Source organism: Scomber scombrus, chromosome 16 (genome assembly GCF_963691925.1).
Source record: "Scomber scombrus chromosome 16, fScoSco1.1, whole genome shotgun sequence".
In the NCBI taxonomy this organism is placed as follows: Eukaryota; Metazoa; Chordata; class Actinopteri; order Scombriformes; family Scombridae; genus Scomber; species Scomber scombrus.
In genome coordinates, this window is record NC_084985.1 from 407,805 (window position 1) to 426,590 (window position 18,786).

General features: G+C 41.5%; 1 protein-coding gene across 1 annotated transcript; it reads right to left on the bottom strand.

Moving 5' to 3' along the window:
* Nucleotides 1-658: 658 nt before the first annotated feature.
* Nucleotides 659-6,051, bottom strand: LOC133996716 (toll-like receptor 13). Its single transcript, XM_062436337.1, has 4 exons — nucleotides 4,457-6,051; nucleotides 3,561-4,378; nucleotides 2,505-2,622; nucleotides 659-938 (listed from the first exon to the last, which is right to left on the bottom strand). The coding sequence occupies exons 1-4, from the start codon at nucleotides 6,049-6,051 to the stop codon at nucleotides 659-661; spliced, it is 2,811 nt and encodes a 936-aa protein (XP_062292321.1).
* Nucleotides 6,052-18,786: the final 12,735 nt, after the last annotated feature.

Consider the following 18,786-nt stretch of genomic DNA (forward strand, 5'->3'; position numbering starts at 1 on the left):
GCAGCGATGATTTCATTTGTTTATAAGCTGAATAAAAGAAGTCTGCTTCAACAGCAATTTAACGTTTTTACAAAATGTTCCCGCCGCATTAAATGCATCATTCCTTACAGAACATTAATGCAACGTATTATAATTCACTTATAATGTATTCAGAACAATATACAATAACATTCTCACACAAACAGAAAAGAACATTTTAAAATGATGCGTATTGTTTTAGCATCTTCATGTTAAAGCGTCTTTATTTCTGTTTCTTTATTTTGAAATAAATTCAGCTCTTCTAATACGACTGCTGACACTGATAAACATATCTGCTGGTTTCTGATTCTTCTTTTCACTCTGTGGGAACATTTCTGTGAAGTCGTTCACAAACGGAGCCGACCAGCTCGTCCTGTACGTCCAGCTTTACTCATAAATGATTCTTGAGGCTTCTTGATAGAGTTTAAAAAATACAATTACAATATAATGTTGATAGTTTGTTTTAAAATACAAACAACCTTAATGCAGATTTATTCTTTGTAATTTGAGAACAACAAAGCAGAAGTAAGGCTAAGCAAAGTTGAGCTAATGTTTGCTATTTGAGCTAATTATTATATTAAATTTGGTGAAATATTGCATCAATAGACTCATTCAGGGAAAGCAGCAGGTGAGCAGCTCTTTAAGGGACTTCAGCATCAAGACGTCTGCATCCTTGGCGAAAGCGTCCTGGAGGTCCGGTCAGCAGGTCGGTGGTCTCGTTTGGAGCGTCCCTCGTCTCCAGAGCTCTCCGTACGTTCTGCCAGAAGACTCCTTTGTGTCCACCAGCCTGCGTCCAGCTCAGGTAGGTGCGTCTCTTCACCAGCTTCCTCATGCGGTAGTACGGAGACAGCTGATGAGCGGGGATGTCCTCCAGAAACAGCAGGATCAACACGTCCTTCTGCTCATCAAACAGACGGAAGCTGCAACAGATCACAGAGGACGATTCAGAGGATCAGTGTGAGAGGCTGAGAGATAAAAGCTGGAGGTGCTGAGTATGTGAGGACACAGAAATGCTTTATATTACACTGATTATCCATTTATTCATGACTGTCATCATGTTTCAGCTGTTACTAACCCATCTCTGCATTTATCTTCAGATCTACAAAGGATTTGTAGTGTTGGGCAGGTTACTTGATCATTGTAATTAATTACTGATTGCATAATACTCATCATAAAAGTAATCACATTACTTTATTAATTACTCAGCAGTAAAAGTAATGCATTACATCACCACTACCATTCGTCAAACAGCCCATTACTCCAAAGAAAGCTGCTATTGCTACAGATTCTTCGTGTCAAATATCTGTTTATTGTACGAAATATATTGAAAATGGTTTGAGGTTTAAATGTTTAGGTTCAGACACAAAAACCACTTGGTTAGAGATAGATCATGGTTTGGGTTAAAACAGTAAAATGTGTTATAAATGTTCGGTTTAACAGCAGTAAAATGTGTTATAAATGTTCGGTTTAACAGCAGTAAAATGTGTTATAAATGTTCGGTTTAACAGCAGTAAAATGTCTGATGTGATGCAGAAAACCAGTCTGAACCAGCAGCCTGTGGACTACTGGCACATAAACCAGTTCCATGTCAGCTGTTGGTAAATTATTTTACGGGTTCTGCAGCCGTAGCCGGTGCAAATTCTGAAACCCCAATAGTTCAAACAACTTCCAACTGGACTGAAAGCCCATCAGTCCGACACTCTGTATTAGTTTTAGTGTTTCATGTGCAAATCCTAACGCTAACTTAGAGTCAAATCCACAGGAGGATTGTGCAGCTTTTGCAGTTGCTAAGTCGGTGATGGTAAATGGTAAATGGCCTGTACTTATATAGCGCCTTTCTAGTCTTTTCGACCACTCAAAGCGCTTTACAATACATTTCATTCACCCCATTCACACACATTCATACACTGATGGCAGGAGCTACCACGCAGGGTGCCAACCTGCACATCAGGGGAAGCTAATCATTCATACACATTCATACAAATGGTGCAAATAATACAAAAAATATAGTGTGTAATTCACAAAGCACAGGTGCAGACATGGTGCTCCTGTACCATCTGCATGTATGTAAATTAGTTAACATACATACAGTCAGTGCAAAAGATGGCCCTGTTCACCCTGATGGTATTAAGGGTAAAAGATGATAGTGGTAGTTTATTCAGTACACCTAACCATCAATAATCCCAGTGTGACCTCCCACCCTCAACCCTGCTCACCAATTTAGCAGCACGAACAGGAACATAAGTCACTGAACTCCAACAACTACAGATTACATAAGTCTCTCTTTGAGATCTAATATATAGGCAGCCATGTTGTTACATGTCTTCAAAAACACTGAAAACACCAAATAAGTAGTTTTTTTTTTTTTTTCTTTGTCCTTATTTTTTATCTGTTCTTTTTTCCTACTTGTCTTGTCTTATGTTTATGATTTAATTAATTGAATTGAAACTTTGTGCCTCCTGGTTTTGTTCCTCCAGCGCCCCCACCTGGCCATCTGTATCTCTCTGGAGCACCACTCGCTCTGCAGGTAGTGACGGCTGATCACACAGATGGTCTTCCTGCAGCTGTAGATGGCGTCTGTGATGTTCTCTATGATGGGCTTACCTGTGGAGACACAGTAACTGTTCACATTGAACCAGAGATGCTGAATTAAGGACAAATTCACTGATGGATGATGGAGGTTTAAAGGTTGATACGGACTCCGATGTGTTTGTCTAAAAGCTGCTGACAGCTGATGTCTCTGTTCCTGTAAATTATGAATTTGGTACTAAACCACAAGCCACATCAAAACCGCTGCAGCGTGTCTGATGAACTGAATGAATAAAAAGGAAGTAAAAACCTCTCTGACAGGAAGCAGATAAAAGGAAGAGAAAGACACAAACACAGAGACGTTAAATCTGAATGTGACTGATGGTTATTAAACCCAACAATAATGAAAATGGACTCAAATGTTTCAAAGACAAAAACTCATCCAACAAAATACATAAAACATAAAAGTTCATTTAGACAAAACTGTCCTAACTGAAGCTTTACAGGCTTTCAGCAGAGTCACTATATGTCTTATACTCAGATTTTCAGAATAAATTAGGCAACTCAGAAAGGCTGTCAGTTTGCATGAGTCGTACAACACGTTTTGCCTTTACGTCGTCGGGTTTTCAACACAAGGTGAATATCTTTAATGAATGGATAGAGGAGAGTGACTGTGCTCCACAGGTAGAAGAGTCACATGGAAGTCATGTTGCCATAGAGACCTGAAGTGAAGCCAGAACTTCCAGGATCTGCCCCAGAAGTAATAATCCTCATTAAAGATCTCATCAACTTCTGAGCCATATATAAATGTACCTTCATTCATTTCAGAGAGGAAGAGATTAGATTTGTCAAAGCAACGTCACTGAGAAAACATTTTAGCTGCATATGAACGTAATTTCTAAGAGACTGTTACTGAAACTAACTTTTCCTTCTGTTACCATGTGAGAGTTTGTGATGTCAGCTGACAGAAACAACAAGACTGCAGGTTAACAGTTAGAAGTGCTGAGATGTACCTGGTTGGAAGTCTCTGTGGTGCAGACAGAGTCTCCAGCCCTGCTCTCCTTCCAGCACTGGAAGCATCTCTTGGTAAACCCAGGCCTCGTCACGAACGTTGTAGGAGATGAAGGCGTCGTAGCAGTTAGGAGCTTCCTTCTTCCTCTTCTTGCTGTCATAGAGGAAGGCCAGGAAGAGGTAGAAGCCGTAGGTTAGCTGCCACCTCAGAAAGTGGTAGATGAAGGATGTGAGGAGAGTTAGCACAACCAGACAAGTGCTGGAAATGAAGCAGAGGAAGTTAACGTCCATCCAGCAGGACTGGATGTCAAAGTCCAGCAGCTTGCTTCCTTGTTTAGCCAAAGGAAAGGAACAAGTGTACTGATAGGCGTTAACAACTTGTGTCTGGTTGTTGCTAATCACCCATTGGATGAAGCCGACATTAGAGCAGTCACAGGTGAAAGGGTTACCAAGTAGGTCCAGATATGTTAGTGCAGGCAGAGACCGGAAGACCGTCTCATTGATCACCGTCAACTCGTTCTCACTGAGTTTCAACCAGCTGAGAACCGACAGGTCGGCCTGAGCCAGAAAATCCAAAGATCTGAGTTTGTTTCTGGACAGATCGAGGGACTGCAGGTTTGGGATCGGCCAAAACAGATAAGGATCAAATTCTGTCAAATCAGTCTGCTGGATCGTCACATTCTTGAGCTTAAAGTTGGACACAAATGTTGTTGGATCCGGCGCAGAAACAAACACGTTCACAGCCGTGAACTCCTCTAAATTGTTCATAGCCATGAAGAAGTATGTTGGTACATCTAAGGGAAAGCCCAAATGATTGCCTTTGCATATTACGTTAAACGTTTTCAAATATTTTAAATTAAAGAAAACTTTTTCAGGGTTTGGAGGAGTACTTTTGAAACTGCTGTCAGTATTAAAATGTACTGTGAGACTTTTCAGCTGATGCAGTCCACTGAAGTCTATTTCAAATTGGAGTGGAAGCTTCACATTAAGAGTTTCCAGGTTGTTCATTCCATCAAAAGCTTCCTGTGTCACCCTGTTGATATCATTTGACACCACATCCAAATACTTTACAGATCCTAAAGCTTCAAAATCCCCTTGTTCCAAAACAGACACAAAGTTATTGCTCAAATGGAGGAATTCAAGCCTCTGCAGGCCAGTTTTGAAGGCGCCTCCGAATGTCGACAGCAGGTTGTTACTTAAATCTAAAACTTTCAGATCTTCCAGATTTTCAAAGGCACACGAGTCCAGTTTGGCAATGCGGTTGTTGCTCAGATTAAGTTCAGTGAGGCGTGTTGTGTTTAGGAAATTACCACAGCCCAACTCAATGAGATAATTACTGCTCAGATCCAGGATCTCGAGGGAGGAGAGACTCTTAATGTCATCTGGCACTTTTGAGAGCATGTTGTCTTGTAAGTTGAGGTACCTCAGTCGCTTCATGGATTGTATGGAGCCTGGAAACACTTCAGTCATCAAAGTGCTGCACAAGTCAAGTTCAGTGAGCTGAGAGCAATTTACAAGCTTTGCACTGATATTGGGGAAAGAGTTGTAAGACAGATCCAGCTTCTTAAGCGTTGGGATGCTGCAGACTGTATCCAAGAGGCCGTTTTTGATCCACCTTTCCATATAATTTAGAGTGAGATGCATCAGCGAGTCAAGACTCTGCAGGACTTTTTGCATGTCTTTAAAAGGCAGTGAAGTAAAGCTAAAATACAGTTGAGTTATGTTCTTCAGTAAAGTCTTGTCAGGGATGTCCCATTTCAAACTGGCACTTCTGCCACAACGAGAAATGTCAATCAGCTGAAGGTGAGGAAAGATCGGTGTGGTGATGCTGAATATTTCCAACTTGTTATCAGCTACATCCAACACCTTCAGGCTTGAGGACATGTTCAGCAGCAGATCTTTGGTCTGGAAAGAATGAAATCGATTTTGTCCAATGCTCAGATTTTGTAGATGTGGTAGCTGTAAGATGGGCTGAATGTCGGAAACATGTTGGAGCTGGTTAGAATCCAGCATCACAGTCTGTAAGCTGGTCAGGAACTGAAAGGCTGAGGCATCGATGAACTGGATTTTGTTTTTCCCAATGTCAAGCGTTGTGAGGTTGGACAGTCCCTGGAAAAGGTTTCCTGTCAGGCTGGTGAGTTCATTGGCTCTCATGCCAAGTGTTGACAACGCAGCCAACCCGATAAAAGATCCATCGTCTATGTGAGCAATCTTATTCCAGTTCAGGAACAAAAGTCTCAGTTTTGAAAAGAAGCCAAAATTGTTCCTGTTAATCTGTCCAATGAGATTGAAGCTGAGATCTACTGAGCTTACATCTCTGGGGATGTCATGGGGGACAGCAGCAAGATCACGATGACGACAATTCAAGACAATATCAGCAGAGCCACCCTCAGAATAATCAACAGTGCAGTTTTTCAGTGAATATGAGAGTGAAGGGTTGAGATGAAGCAGCAGAGACAGAAGTAAGAGAAGACGTCTTTGTATTGTTCCCATTGTTGAATCTTCAGATCTGTTACATCCAGTCTGTTAAGATCAGCTGCTGTCAGTAACGATGATGATGATGTTTGATATCTGCAGAGGAATTCAACAACAATCAAAATGTTACTTAACATTACTTCATCCCATAAATGTCTCTAATGTATGAACATTAATCACTGAAATTGTATTTTAGGTTTTTATCATTTGGAAGCAGAAGAATTCCACAATCTGACAACAAATCATCACTTCATGAAGTTCTGACTAACTTTTTAGCACAACCTAAAAGATTTGAGGTCTGATAGCATTTTATAAAATGTAAGCCTGTAACTCCAAGTGAATCATATTTGATCCATGAGTTTCAGAGAGCTCTACATCATCAGTGTAAAACAAAAGTTACATATGTGACTACGGTTCTATGAATCCTGGATGAGCTTCCAGCACTGAATGTCTCCATCTGGCCTCCATCATGCGCTTGTTGAGTATCTTTACCAACAACGTCACCTCTGATCCCCGATGACCCGACTAACCGATATCTTCTGGTGACATCAGAGGATCTGTTCTGAGTGACAGAACGCTCTGACGCTCAACCAGGATCCACAGAACCGTAGTTACATAACGTTTGTTCTATTTCATCCTTACTGAATGACCCATAACAGCAAAGTCTGGAGGAATCCCAATAGATACCTCATTGAGAGGAAGCAGTAGACCAACAGGTCCACACCCAGTGGATGGGGAATGGGGCCTAGCTTGGCCGTCGATGACATGCAGCCCTAGTAGAGTGGATCTCACCCCGTATAGCAGGGGGTGACCACCTGTTTTATACGTGTGGTGATGACATCAACAATCCAGTGAGACAGTCGCTGTTTGGAGAGAGCACAGCCTTTCATTGGACTAACATAGCAGAGGAACAGCTGTGCTAACCACCTTATAGTCTTGGTCACATTTACATAGACTGCTCTGCCTCCTGAGCCACAGCCGCCCACAAGAGCACAGCAGTCTTAACTTGTCCTCCCATTTTCCTTCGGGGGTGGGGGTAAACTGTACCAGGTGGATAGGTTGGTTAAGGTTTGATGATGACAGAACCTTTGGGAAAACAAAGTAATCTGCAGACACTCACTTCAGTTCTGCCTTTGCCAAACACAAAGCATCCAGCACCAGGGGCAGATCCCTGCTGGAGCTCTCTGTACTTGTGGGGGACGTAGTCTCCAAGCTCCCTTTAGAAAAAGGGACACAAGTCTTTGGCACTCCACTGTGTTATTATTGACTCAAGCATGTCGAGAGGAAATGGCTGCCATGAATACCCTCAAGGTAGCAGTGGACTTTCCATCATCTAAGAGTGATCGTAGTAATTTTAGGAACCGAACAGTGCAGGGGATCAGCTGCCACCTGTTCTCATTGTGGACGGTGTCCGTACAATCAGTCAGCAGCCTGGCTCTGGTCATTTATTTGAGAGACGGTTGAGACATTGTCTGACCTTACAAGCACATGCCTCCCTCTCATGAATGGAAGTACCTGAGTGCCACGTCCACAGCTCCAGCACATTTATCTGCTCTGTGCAGTCCAGTTCTGCCACACTGCACCCCATCCTGACAGGGAGGCACCTGTTCTAATGTCTCCTGATGGGATGGAGCCCATGGGCATTCACTGAAGCAGATATGAAGTTTTGGCTAACTTGTTAGCACAGCCTAAAAAATTGGTGTTTGATAGCACTTTATAAAATGTAACTCTGTAACTCCAAGTGAGTCATATTTGATCCATGAGCTTTAAATCGTCAAAGCAAAGAGGCAATGCCGTGACACCTTGAGTTTCCTGTGCCGGTAAGCTGTTCAGCCAGGCGTAGTGACAACAAACCTAAGGGAACAACAGTTGCAGCAGCTGTCAATTTGCCTAGGAGGTGCTTAAACTGGACATAGGGTAACCAGCTGCTCTCTCGGAAGAGGGGAGGGAGGCGGAGGATGTCATCCACCCGCTGAGGTGACAGACAGCCTTCATGGTGATTGTGTCCAGGACTATCACCAGAAAAATTGTACTCTGTGAGGGAACCAGGCAACTCTTTTTGAGATTCACTCTGAGACCCAGCTAGGCCATGTGAGACAGAAGAGGCGCTGTGTCCGGGGCCACCTGAGACCGGTCCAGGTATGGCAGGATCTTAATGCCCTGCGACTGCAGAGGTGAGAGGGTTGCTGTCACACACAGCCTTAAAAGGGAAACAACAGGAATTGCCTGTGTTGTGACACTATGGGCACATGAATGTAGGCAACCTTCAGGTCAATTGATGAAAACCACTACCCTCTGGCAACAGTATGCAGAACCTCTGCAATACTGAGCATGTGGAACTTAAAAAGCTTCAGGAACCTGTTGAGTCCCATTAAGTCAAGGATAGGGCGGAGTCCACCATCTTTCTTTTCCACAAGGAAGTAGGTCAAATAGACCCCCCAGGTTCTAACAGTGGATCTACCTGCTCGATGGCACTATTGTCCAACTCCTGGTTCAGGGCTGAGGCGAAGAACCCCTAGGCCTGCTGGGAGGAGGCACAGTCTTGCAAAGCCCAGAATGCTGCTGTCTAGTTTGTCTGGATTGGAACGTGCATTCTAGTGTCTCTAAAGAAGCCGACCCAAACAGCTCATCAGGTTCCACGAAGACAGACGGTTATCCTGCATGTTTCAGTGAGATGCGACTGTGTGAGGCAAACCTGGACGAGACTGGACATCAACCGCCCCAGTTCTCTGTACATAAGTGCAAATGCCTGCAAAGATACATGCCAGGGTTCAGCCATCAGATCTCGCATGCGAGAGGGCTCTAGTACGCCTCCAGCATGCATGCAACTCCCTCAGGTATTCATCTGACAGAGGCACAGTAAAGGTGGCTGAACCACGCCTGAAAAAAGCACAGGCCATGTCCAACTTCAGGCAGACCAGGGCCATACGCATGATGGCTGCTGTAGATCTATCCTCAGTACCATCCCCATCCCCGGGCCGGAGAATGGGAGCTAACTTCAGAGGCTGCACCCTGGGAGACCACGTCTGCCCCACATTCACCAAAATCAGTGGCCAAAGCCGCCATTGAGAGCACCTCAATGGCATCATCCTCTGGATACAACATGGCCGCCGGAGGAGCCGGAGCATCCGCATCCCCCGATCAGTCCCTGACTGGAGGGCTAGGAAGAGGAATTTAATCTGGTGAAGCACCTCAGTTAACTGGTACACCGTGGAGGCAAGTTTGGACTCTTTGGCCTTCTTTCTGGAGGATGCACCTTCAGTCTCAGCAGGTCGAGCAAGAGCTGTCACCCAACACGGTAACAACCAGCAAAATTCACAACAGAGAATAACAACAGATGCTAGGGGGGGGAAACACACTGCCGTCACCAACAAGGGTTGCAATCAATATAAGTTAGCTCAAGTGGAAACACCTCTGCTAACTATAAAGCTAATATGTTTATAACCCACCTCTGCCTTCACCAACAAAGGTTAGCTTGCTGTGGCTACTTGCTATAGATACTCAACAAGCGCATGTGTGAGATTCAGACATTCAGTACTTAAAGCTCCACCTCTGTCAGTCATCCAGGATTCATATAACCGTATTTACATATGTAACTTCCATTTTATTCATGGCCTCTGGCAGTCAGTAATGATGAAATAGAAACCTGATGTAAACCATCAGATACATGTAGTACTCAGATAAACCACCAGGGGGCCTCTTATTTCAACAATGTCAATCAGTGAGACACAATTTAGAGACCTGGATCATTTTGCCAGTTTATAAAAAGTGAAGACAAGAAAAACATTGAAATAGTTACTGATACTTCAATAGGAATAGTTACTGATACTTCAATAGGAATAGTTACTGATACTTCAATAGGAATAGTTACTGATACTTCAATAGGAACAGAAGCTCTAGAAGCTCATTTATCTGTTAATCTGTCATGTTATTGCATTTCTTATTGAGGCTGATATGAGCTCTATGCAGAACCTTTAAAGGATTAAAATGTTCTGTTCTGTATGTTATTGTTTGTTTGAAAGAAAATAAAATAAAGCAACATGACACCCGGTGCTGCGATGGCTGACATGTTGCTTTATTATGAAGAGAAAGTAATTAATTGTTTTGTTTTCTCTCATTGTGTTTTTGTCTTATGAATGTTTCTCTCAGAAAGCAGATCTGAATCTTGATGAGACTTCCTCATTAAATATAGAATAAATAACACTGACATCATCTATATGTCTTTAAAAAGTAGAAACAATGCAGCACTTATTATAACTTCAATTAAAATGTCTTAATTATATCCTAATTCATTTCTTAAACCATTTTCTAACATCTTTCATCACTTCCTTAATTCGAGTGCATCCTGATTTTTTATTTTTTTACATGTATGAAACTTAGATTTATGATAATAAACAGTCACTGGCCTCTTCATGATGTGCATATGTACGATAGAGGGTGATGGAGGTGTGTTAGGGTTTATTATATTGAAAGGTGTTCCTAATATTTTGTACATTAACATACATTAGGAACACCATTAAATATAATAAACCTCAACAAACCTGCATCACCGACTATGAGCTCAGTAATAAACACAAAATAGAATTATCTCCTTCCTGATGATTTTAACTGAAAATGTATAAACTTCATTATAATGTACAATTTATATTAGAGCTTTTGTTTTGGATTGAGTTAGACTGCGCAGGTATTACATCATAAACAGAGAAATCACATATTTATAGTCATATTTAACCCAAAATCTACTCACAGTCTCGCTTCAGGCTGTCTCGCTTCGTCTTGTCTACTTCTGTTTTTGACTCTCTGACAGAGAGACGACGAGCTGATTTAAATAGTGACAGGAAGCTGACGTCTTCATACATTCAGCAACATGACAGAATAGTCTTGTCTTTAAGACTCAGCAAGACTTGATGTAAATATATAATAATAAAATAAATGATCAGCAGGTAAAGTTGCTGCAGAGAAAGGTTTGGTAGATTTTAAACAAACTTTAAGAAAAATAATCAAGAGTTTGACAGATTCTGAGTTTCAGTAGTCGAGATTCAGCAGATCCAGTTTGATTAGAGATCCAGTTTGATTAGAGATCCGGTTTGATTACAGATCCAGTATGTAGGAGATGAAAGGGTCTCTGGATACCCGAGAAACTTTTATATATTCAAGAAAGTTTTTGTATCTATTTAAGAGAGTGAGGAGGACAAAACGATGTGCACAGTTAGAGAAATTACTTTATTAGTGTATCAATAGATGATCATTAATCCAGAGATCAGTTCTGCTTTAACAGAACAACGTGGACACTTATGGCCTTTGGTTGGGTTTGCCTTTTCTTTTCCTCTTTCCTTTGTTTCCTTTGTTCTTCTTCATGTTGCTTTCTTTCTTATTACTTGAATATATGTATAAAGACTATATGCAGCCGTAAAGGGGAAATAAATGGTATGAAAAAGTGTATTGAAGTGTAATTCAATAGGTAGATTCTTGATGTGTTGATGAAGAAGGAAACCACCGCTGACGCGTCTCACTTGTATATTTTAAAGGTTTTATCACAAAGAGATCAGTGTCACATGTCCAATCTGAGAGAGTCCTGGTATCAATCTGAACCTCCCGTCTGCAAAAATAGTCTCTGGCCTGTCCTTCATAGCTAACCTTAACCTTTAACCTTTAACCTTTAACCTAAGTAAACGTTTTTTCAATTGTCACAGGATTTCCAGAATGTTATAAAAATATCACAGAACCAGAACAGACACCTCAGTATATTAAACACATTATTCAGTTGTAAATCATTAGGCTCAGATGATGCTCTTTGTGTAATTGTGATGAAGTCAGCGTCTGTGTGAGGGAAGAAGACAGAAGACGTGATGTGAGGTGCATCAGACGAGGTGATCGTGGGAAACAGGAAGTAAATACAAGAACTGGAAAATGTGTGAGACGGACAGAACACCACATCTGAAGCAAGAAGGGATTAACATGTGAAGAGTGACTGCACAGTGAACGTGTGAGTGTGAGTGTGTGTGTGTGTGTGTGTGTGTGTGTGTGTGTGTGTGTGTGTGTGTGTGTGTGCGTGCGTGTGTGTGGTTAAAGATCTGAAGCACGTAGAGCAAACAGCTTTAACAGCCTGTCCAACTTATTAAAGGCTGAAAAACATCAGTATTTAATCGCCTTCGTCACCAAACGACACAAACTGAGAAGCAGAAATTAAAGAAAGGCAAAGAGTCACTTTATGAGTTAACTGTAATTCTCTCACCTATAATTCCTTTTATCTAGCTTCATTTTATTCTTCTTAGTCTTTTTTAAAATCTTTTGTTTAATTCTATATGTTGTGAATATCTTGTTGGTCATGTGTTTGTTGTCTGAAGCTCTGTGTTTTTACTATGAAGACAATAAACTTCTTGAATCCTGGATTTGAAAACATCTCAAATGTTTCAGTAGATTTTACTTTGATAGTTAGGGATGTTTGAGTAATTATTCATGAGAAGCATCAATGATGAGTTTGATCATTTTAATCACTGCTGTTCCCTTTGCTCTGCTTCTGCTTTGGGGGGGAGGGGGGGAGGGGGGGGTGACCACTGTAAGATGTGCATACGTTCTGCTCCGTGGTCATTTTCTATTGGCTGATATGTTTGACCAATCACAGATGATTTCTTTGTTCTTTAGACTCGTTGCTCGTTGTTTCCTTATTGTACATTAATAACTGTTTCAGTGTTTCTGTTTTATTTAATGTTTGGATCAGTAACAATAAATGTTGGTAAGATGATGAATTCATGTACATTTAGTATTTTTGTTGGTTTTATGGGAGATAAATTCAGACTCAACTCAGCGGCTCCGCAGCAAGACATCATGGAGGTCAGAGTTACGCCCAGTTCAATATAATCAATATATTAAAAAAAGATCAATGAGAGAAAACTGGATCAATGTGTAATTAAGGTTTTATTGTTTTAATAATTGTTCTATAAATGGATAAATACAGAAAAAGACCTTAAACAGATCTTAAAAACTAGTTTTAAACGGCATCTTTTATTAGTCAGTATGAACAAGAGGAACGTGGGTCAGTAACTAATAAGTGTTGGTAAGATGATGAATTCATAAATCAGTTAAACTAGATTTAAAAGCAGCATCAGGTTTGTTAAAATGTACATTAAGTATTTTTGTTGGTTTTATATCATTTGAAATGACATTTGCACCATTTTTTTACCAAAAGTAAGACTGAGAGGAACAACATATTTGTCTGAAATGAGCATAAACTAGACAGAATCTAGAATAAGATTATATTTCAACATTTCTGTTCATATGATTCTGTGTCTGACTGAAAGGAGATTTGTGTGGCAGTGAAGTGATAAACAGCAGCTCTATCTTGCTGTCATTTCTTCTTCTTTATTTCCATCTGAGCTCGGCCGCCGCTGACAGGTGATAATTAGAACTTCCTGTCGCCCTTTCTTCTCCTTCTGTGTCTGTCATTAAAGTGAGACTTGATAATTAGCCTCCAGTCCTCCCACAGCTTTCATCTCTCCCTCATTTTCATTTCTTCTTCCCTTTATGTCACTGAGGCTTCTTCTGTCAGTCTGTGTGCTCCCGGTCCCGGCCTCCCGCTGAGGCTTCTGGGTAACGCAGTTCAAAGAGACGTGAGGTGACGGGAGTGAAGCTTCACACAGTGCTGCTCGTCATGTGATCTCTCTACTAACTTAAAATGGACATTATGATGTCATCGTGTTTTTTATGGTGTAAAAATCACATAACAAATGTTTTCATAATATTGTCATGGTAACATCATAATGCTGAAAGTTACGTAACAACAATATGTTATAATATAAAATGATTGTATTGTTACTATAGCAACATAAATGTTAAATGTGGGCTAGGTGGATACTGAGAGGGCCCACACGTGAAGCCCAGCTGGGCTGACTGTATAATAATAATAAATTTTATTTGAAGGCGCCTCTCTGGGCACTCGTACAGTTAATAAACTAAACCAATAAAGACAATGTAGAACAGACAGAGTAAAGTGACCATGAGCATAAACAGTTGTATGGGCCCACATGTGAAGCCCATGTGGGTTAAAAGGCCCATTAAAGGTCCTTTCTGATCCCACTTAGACCCCATATGGGCAAACACAGGTGGTCACCATGGAAACTGCAGACAAACCCAGTTGGGACCCTTATTTATGTCCCAAATGGACACGCTGGCTGGGCACGGATGGCTAAAGCACACACTCTTTTTTTAACCTTAATGACATCATATTGTCTGTACTGTTACCATGGAGACATTAAAAAATGTTACCACAGTGACAAAATAATTTCAGTTATTTTAAATCATGATGACATGATTACCAGTTATTATCAATCAATCAATCAATCAATCAATCAAACAGCTTCATTCCTGCAGGGTAATTCAGTCACAGCCTCAAGTCACATAGAAACAACAAAAGACCACAACATACAGCATCCACTGTTACCATGGTGACAGTTAAATGTGTTTCCTTATGACAGTGACATCATATTGTCGGTTGTTTTTTAGTCATGATGACATCATAATACCAGCTATTATGTTACAGTAACATCAGTTGTTTCGTTACCACGGTGACATCATAACCTCCAGTTGTTTTAAAATGATGAAATTATATCATAAATATTATATTATGAATTGTTTTGTTTCCATGACGACGTCACACCACCATCACAGGTATCATCACCTCAGCTGATGTGTTTCTCTCCTCAGAGGTGACAGGAAGTCAGCAGCAGAGGAGGCCGCTCATTGATTATGCGCATATTCATGAGGTTAACTATGCTAATGAGGACCGGGTCGGCCAATCAGCAGCAGGTCACTCGCTCATTAAGATAACCGGCTTCACTCAATCCTCTCAGGAGTCTACTTCAATACTTCAGAGGGGGATAAGTGTGTGTGTGTGTGTGTGTGTGTGTGTGTGTGTGTGTGTGTGTGTGTGTGTGTGTGTGTGTGTGTGTCTGGTCTTTAATTCTCCTCCCAGTCTGAATCTCTCTGATCATTAGTCGTAACGAGTTGAAGAGGAAGAGTCACCTTCATCGCTGTCGGAGCCCAGCTGCTCCTCTTATACATATTACATCTCAGAGGAGCCTCACCTGAGACTACAGCAGCTATCAGCACAGTGAGGATAAAGGTGATGAAAGTGATGAAGGATGAATTCCCTCAGAGTGGAGCAAGGCACTAAATAACCGGTCAGGGGTTCAGATCCCACAGAGAGAATCAACACTGAAAATAAACACAGTTATTTTCCACATGTTGTGAGTTTAAAGTCTCCCGAGAATCAAACAGGAAACTTTAACTCATCACAACATGAAGCAAAGAAACAGATTTTATCATTGTTGATGTTTTCATTCAGCTGCTTTACATACGTGTGTGTTGGGAGGGAACCAGAGAGGGGTTGGGGGGGGGGGAGCTCCGTTTATGTTACAGAGAGCTGCAGGTTCCTGTTTTGTTGCTCCAGTGTTAGAGGAGTCTGATTATTACACACTTTATTTTATAGAAGCTGTTTAACACTGTATATAATATGAGTCTATGTGTAAATGTGTTTATGGGATAAAGAAGAAGCAACAACACATTTAGACACTTAACCTTTGTGTCGTCCTCCCCCCCTTAACAGAACATTTTCAGTGTTCGCTCCTCCACTCAAGGTCCACTTACTCTTCATGGAGCTTTTGACCCATTGACAGTGTTCAGCAGGAACCCAGCAGCTGCACGTATAGAAGAGTCTGAGCTTCATGAGGAAGCTGTGATTTGGTTGAAAGCTGTAGAAAGAGTCAGGAAGTGGGACCTTGAGAGGAGAAAGATGTTTTTTCTTTCTGGTTCATTTTGAATCAGGATGTTTGTGAAGAATCTGTGAAGCTTTTAGTCCAGCTGCTCAACACGCTCGCTGTTAACAGCTCATAAAACACAAAGTAAACCCTGCAGCCTCTGCACAGCTTTGATGATCTCTGAGTTTAGTTTCTCTCTGCTGCATCCTGACCGCTGCTACTTCAAGATGAACTAAATGTCCCTGAAAAGTTTCTGTTTCACTCATTAAACTCTTCTGAGACAGAAAATACACGTTTCTATTGTTTCACATAAAGAAAGAGAGAAAAGAGAGAAGAGAAGAGAGAAAAGAGAAGATAGAAGATAGAAGATAGAAGATAGAAGATAGAAGATAGAAAAGAGAAGAGAGATCAGCTGATCATCAGGTTAGATATGTGTAGTTTAGTCTCAGTTTAAGATAAAACAGTCTGATTCTGCCTTCATGTAGAAGCTTAGTAATCATCAGTAAACTGTCATAGTCTGCGTGTGTGTGTGTGTGTGTGTGTGTGTGTGTGTGTGTTCTCTCTCTGATAGCTAGCTCCTCTCCAATCATCAGATCCTGCACAGCTGAGGCTCGTTCTGTGATTACCTCCAGCTCATATAAACTCTGTCAGTCACCAGATCGTGAGCCGTTGGTGCCTGAAACTCTGTCTGTTGCCTGTTAACCTGCCAGTCCGAGCCTTCTACGTTGGGTCGAACCCTACGCCGTCCCCACAAATGTAAGTACGCGTGGAGGCAACGCAGACCACGAGGCCTGTGATTGGTTTGCTTGGTAGCAACGTATTTCTGGTATCGAAAATGACTTCCGATCGCCTGATACTGCAATAAAAGCACATCTTCTTCCACATCCAACAACTGCAACTGTAGGAAGATCGTCTCTCTTTCGGTTGCCGTTGTTGTTTACTGTGACCGGAAAAAGCCGGAAGCTAAGCAAAGAATTAACTAGAGACACAGGAGCTCATCCCCCTACCGCTCTGGTGGTGAACTGCAGTGCGATGAAAGCTTGATTTATACTTCTGCTTCGATGGCGTAGCTACGTGTGGCCCTCTACGTCCACGTGGACCCCTACGCCGTAGCCTGACGTGCACCTCCAAAAAAATCCTAACTACGCTCCACGGCAACGCGGACCGTAAGGGCTGTGATTGGTCCGCTATAAACGCGTCAGTTCCTCCGGCGGTTGCTTTTTCTGTTTTTTTTCTACAGACCTCCGCAAACGTATTTTCTGTCGCCTGCGCCTCAACATTTGCAATAAAATCATTTGTTCTTCATTATCGATGAGCTCCAACCACAAACACTCCTGCTCTACCTCGGTCGCTATTGTCTACTGTGGGCAGAAGATAAACAAGGATACGGATACCACACACACACACACAGTCACACATACAGTCACACACACAGTCACACACACACACACAGTCACACCCCCTAGTGGCATGGCGGGGAATTGCAGAGCTCGACGCAGAACTTCTAAAGGTGCACGACGGCGTCGGGGCACCAGCGTAGTTACAGCACGGAGGTTACATAGAAACATGAATCATCTTTAAGCCTCTAGCCAGTCTTACCTCGTCCTCTGCAACACTGAAGCCACCAAACCAGACATTTACTCACCTTCCCTCATAATAAATATGTGTTGTGTATCTAACGTTTTGCCTCTCGACATAAACGGCACAAAAATCTAACATTTTTATTTTTATTGACATTTTTAAAACCTTTTGTTCATCCCTCGTTCCTCCAGGCTTCCTTACACTCAGATATTAGAGATATTCTGTCTCACTTTAATGGATCATAACATTTCAGGTATGGAGTTAACAAACTGTTCATTTATTCATGTATTGTATGAATGTGTATAAATGTATATTTTGTTGTATCATCTTTTATCTTTCCTATATAAGCACTTTGAAATATAAGCACCATAAAATAACCTCTAATGTTATTGATAAATACCCGACACTATTACTGGAAGTATCGCTACTTTATCAAATTTATCAATAAATCTTTAAACTTAATTCATTCAATAATGAATAATAGGATTGTCTTATCATTGACTTATTATCATTTCAGTCTTGTTAGGAGAAATATCTGTAAATATAAACAAACAGTCATTTATTGAGTTGTTCAGTCCTGAATAGTGTCTGCAGGCTTCTTCACATCTTCATCATGAGGAAGTATAAAGTCTCATCAAAGTAAAAGTTCCTTTAAATGATTCTTAAAGAGTGTTTGAGTTAATGTCCACTGCTGGAAATGAAATGAAACCAGGAAGGAAAGAAAAGAGGATTTTATTCTTTGATGACTTTTCTTGTTTCTAATTATATTAAAATGAAACGTATAAAAAATAAAAGGCCCAGTTTTCTTTCTGGTTTTCTTGCTGACTCGCGGCGTTAATCCTTCTTCTCTCTCTCTCTAACCCGACAACTAAAGTCAGGGATAAATACTGGAAACCCCCAAAGTTGTCTTTGGTAAGTGAAGTTTTTCACACAGCTGCATCAATCTGGTGAAATGTGGAGAAGAATGGAGGATTAGTGGCGATTAAGAAGCAGCGTAATCCACCGCCGGGCCGCGACTCCAACAAAAGCCTCAAAATCCTCCCCGAAAAAAACAACTCCACTTCAAATAAGAGCCTGAATGTGAGCGGAGAGCGTCGCTCCCTGCAGCAGCTTAGCAGGAAGCTCGCCCTGAAAAGGCAAGAAGGAGAAAGTGGGACAGCGAACAGAAGGAGGAAACGCTTTCTATTCAGCCGCCACATTAAACACACATGAAATATTAATGCAGATATTTGACGGGTTCCTGCAGATAAGAAGCAGGTGAGCCGCTGACAGGAAACAGCTTGAGGGGGGGGGGGGGGGCGGCCATGTTGAGGTCGTCATGTCAGTTTTTATAGATGGTTGAGTTTATTATCACTGATCATCAGACTGCTGCTGTCAGAGGAAGAGAATCACTAATCAGTCCTGGTTCTGGAGAGAA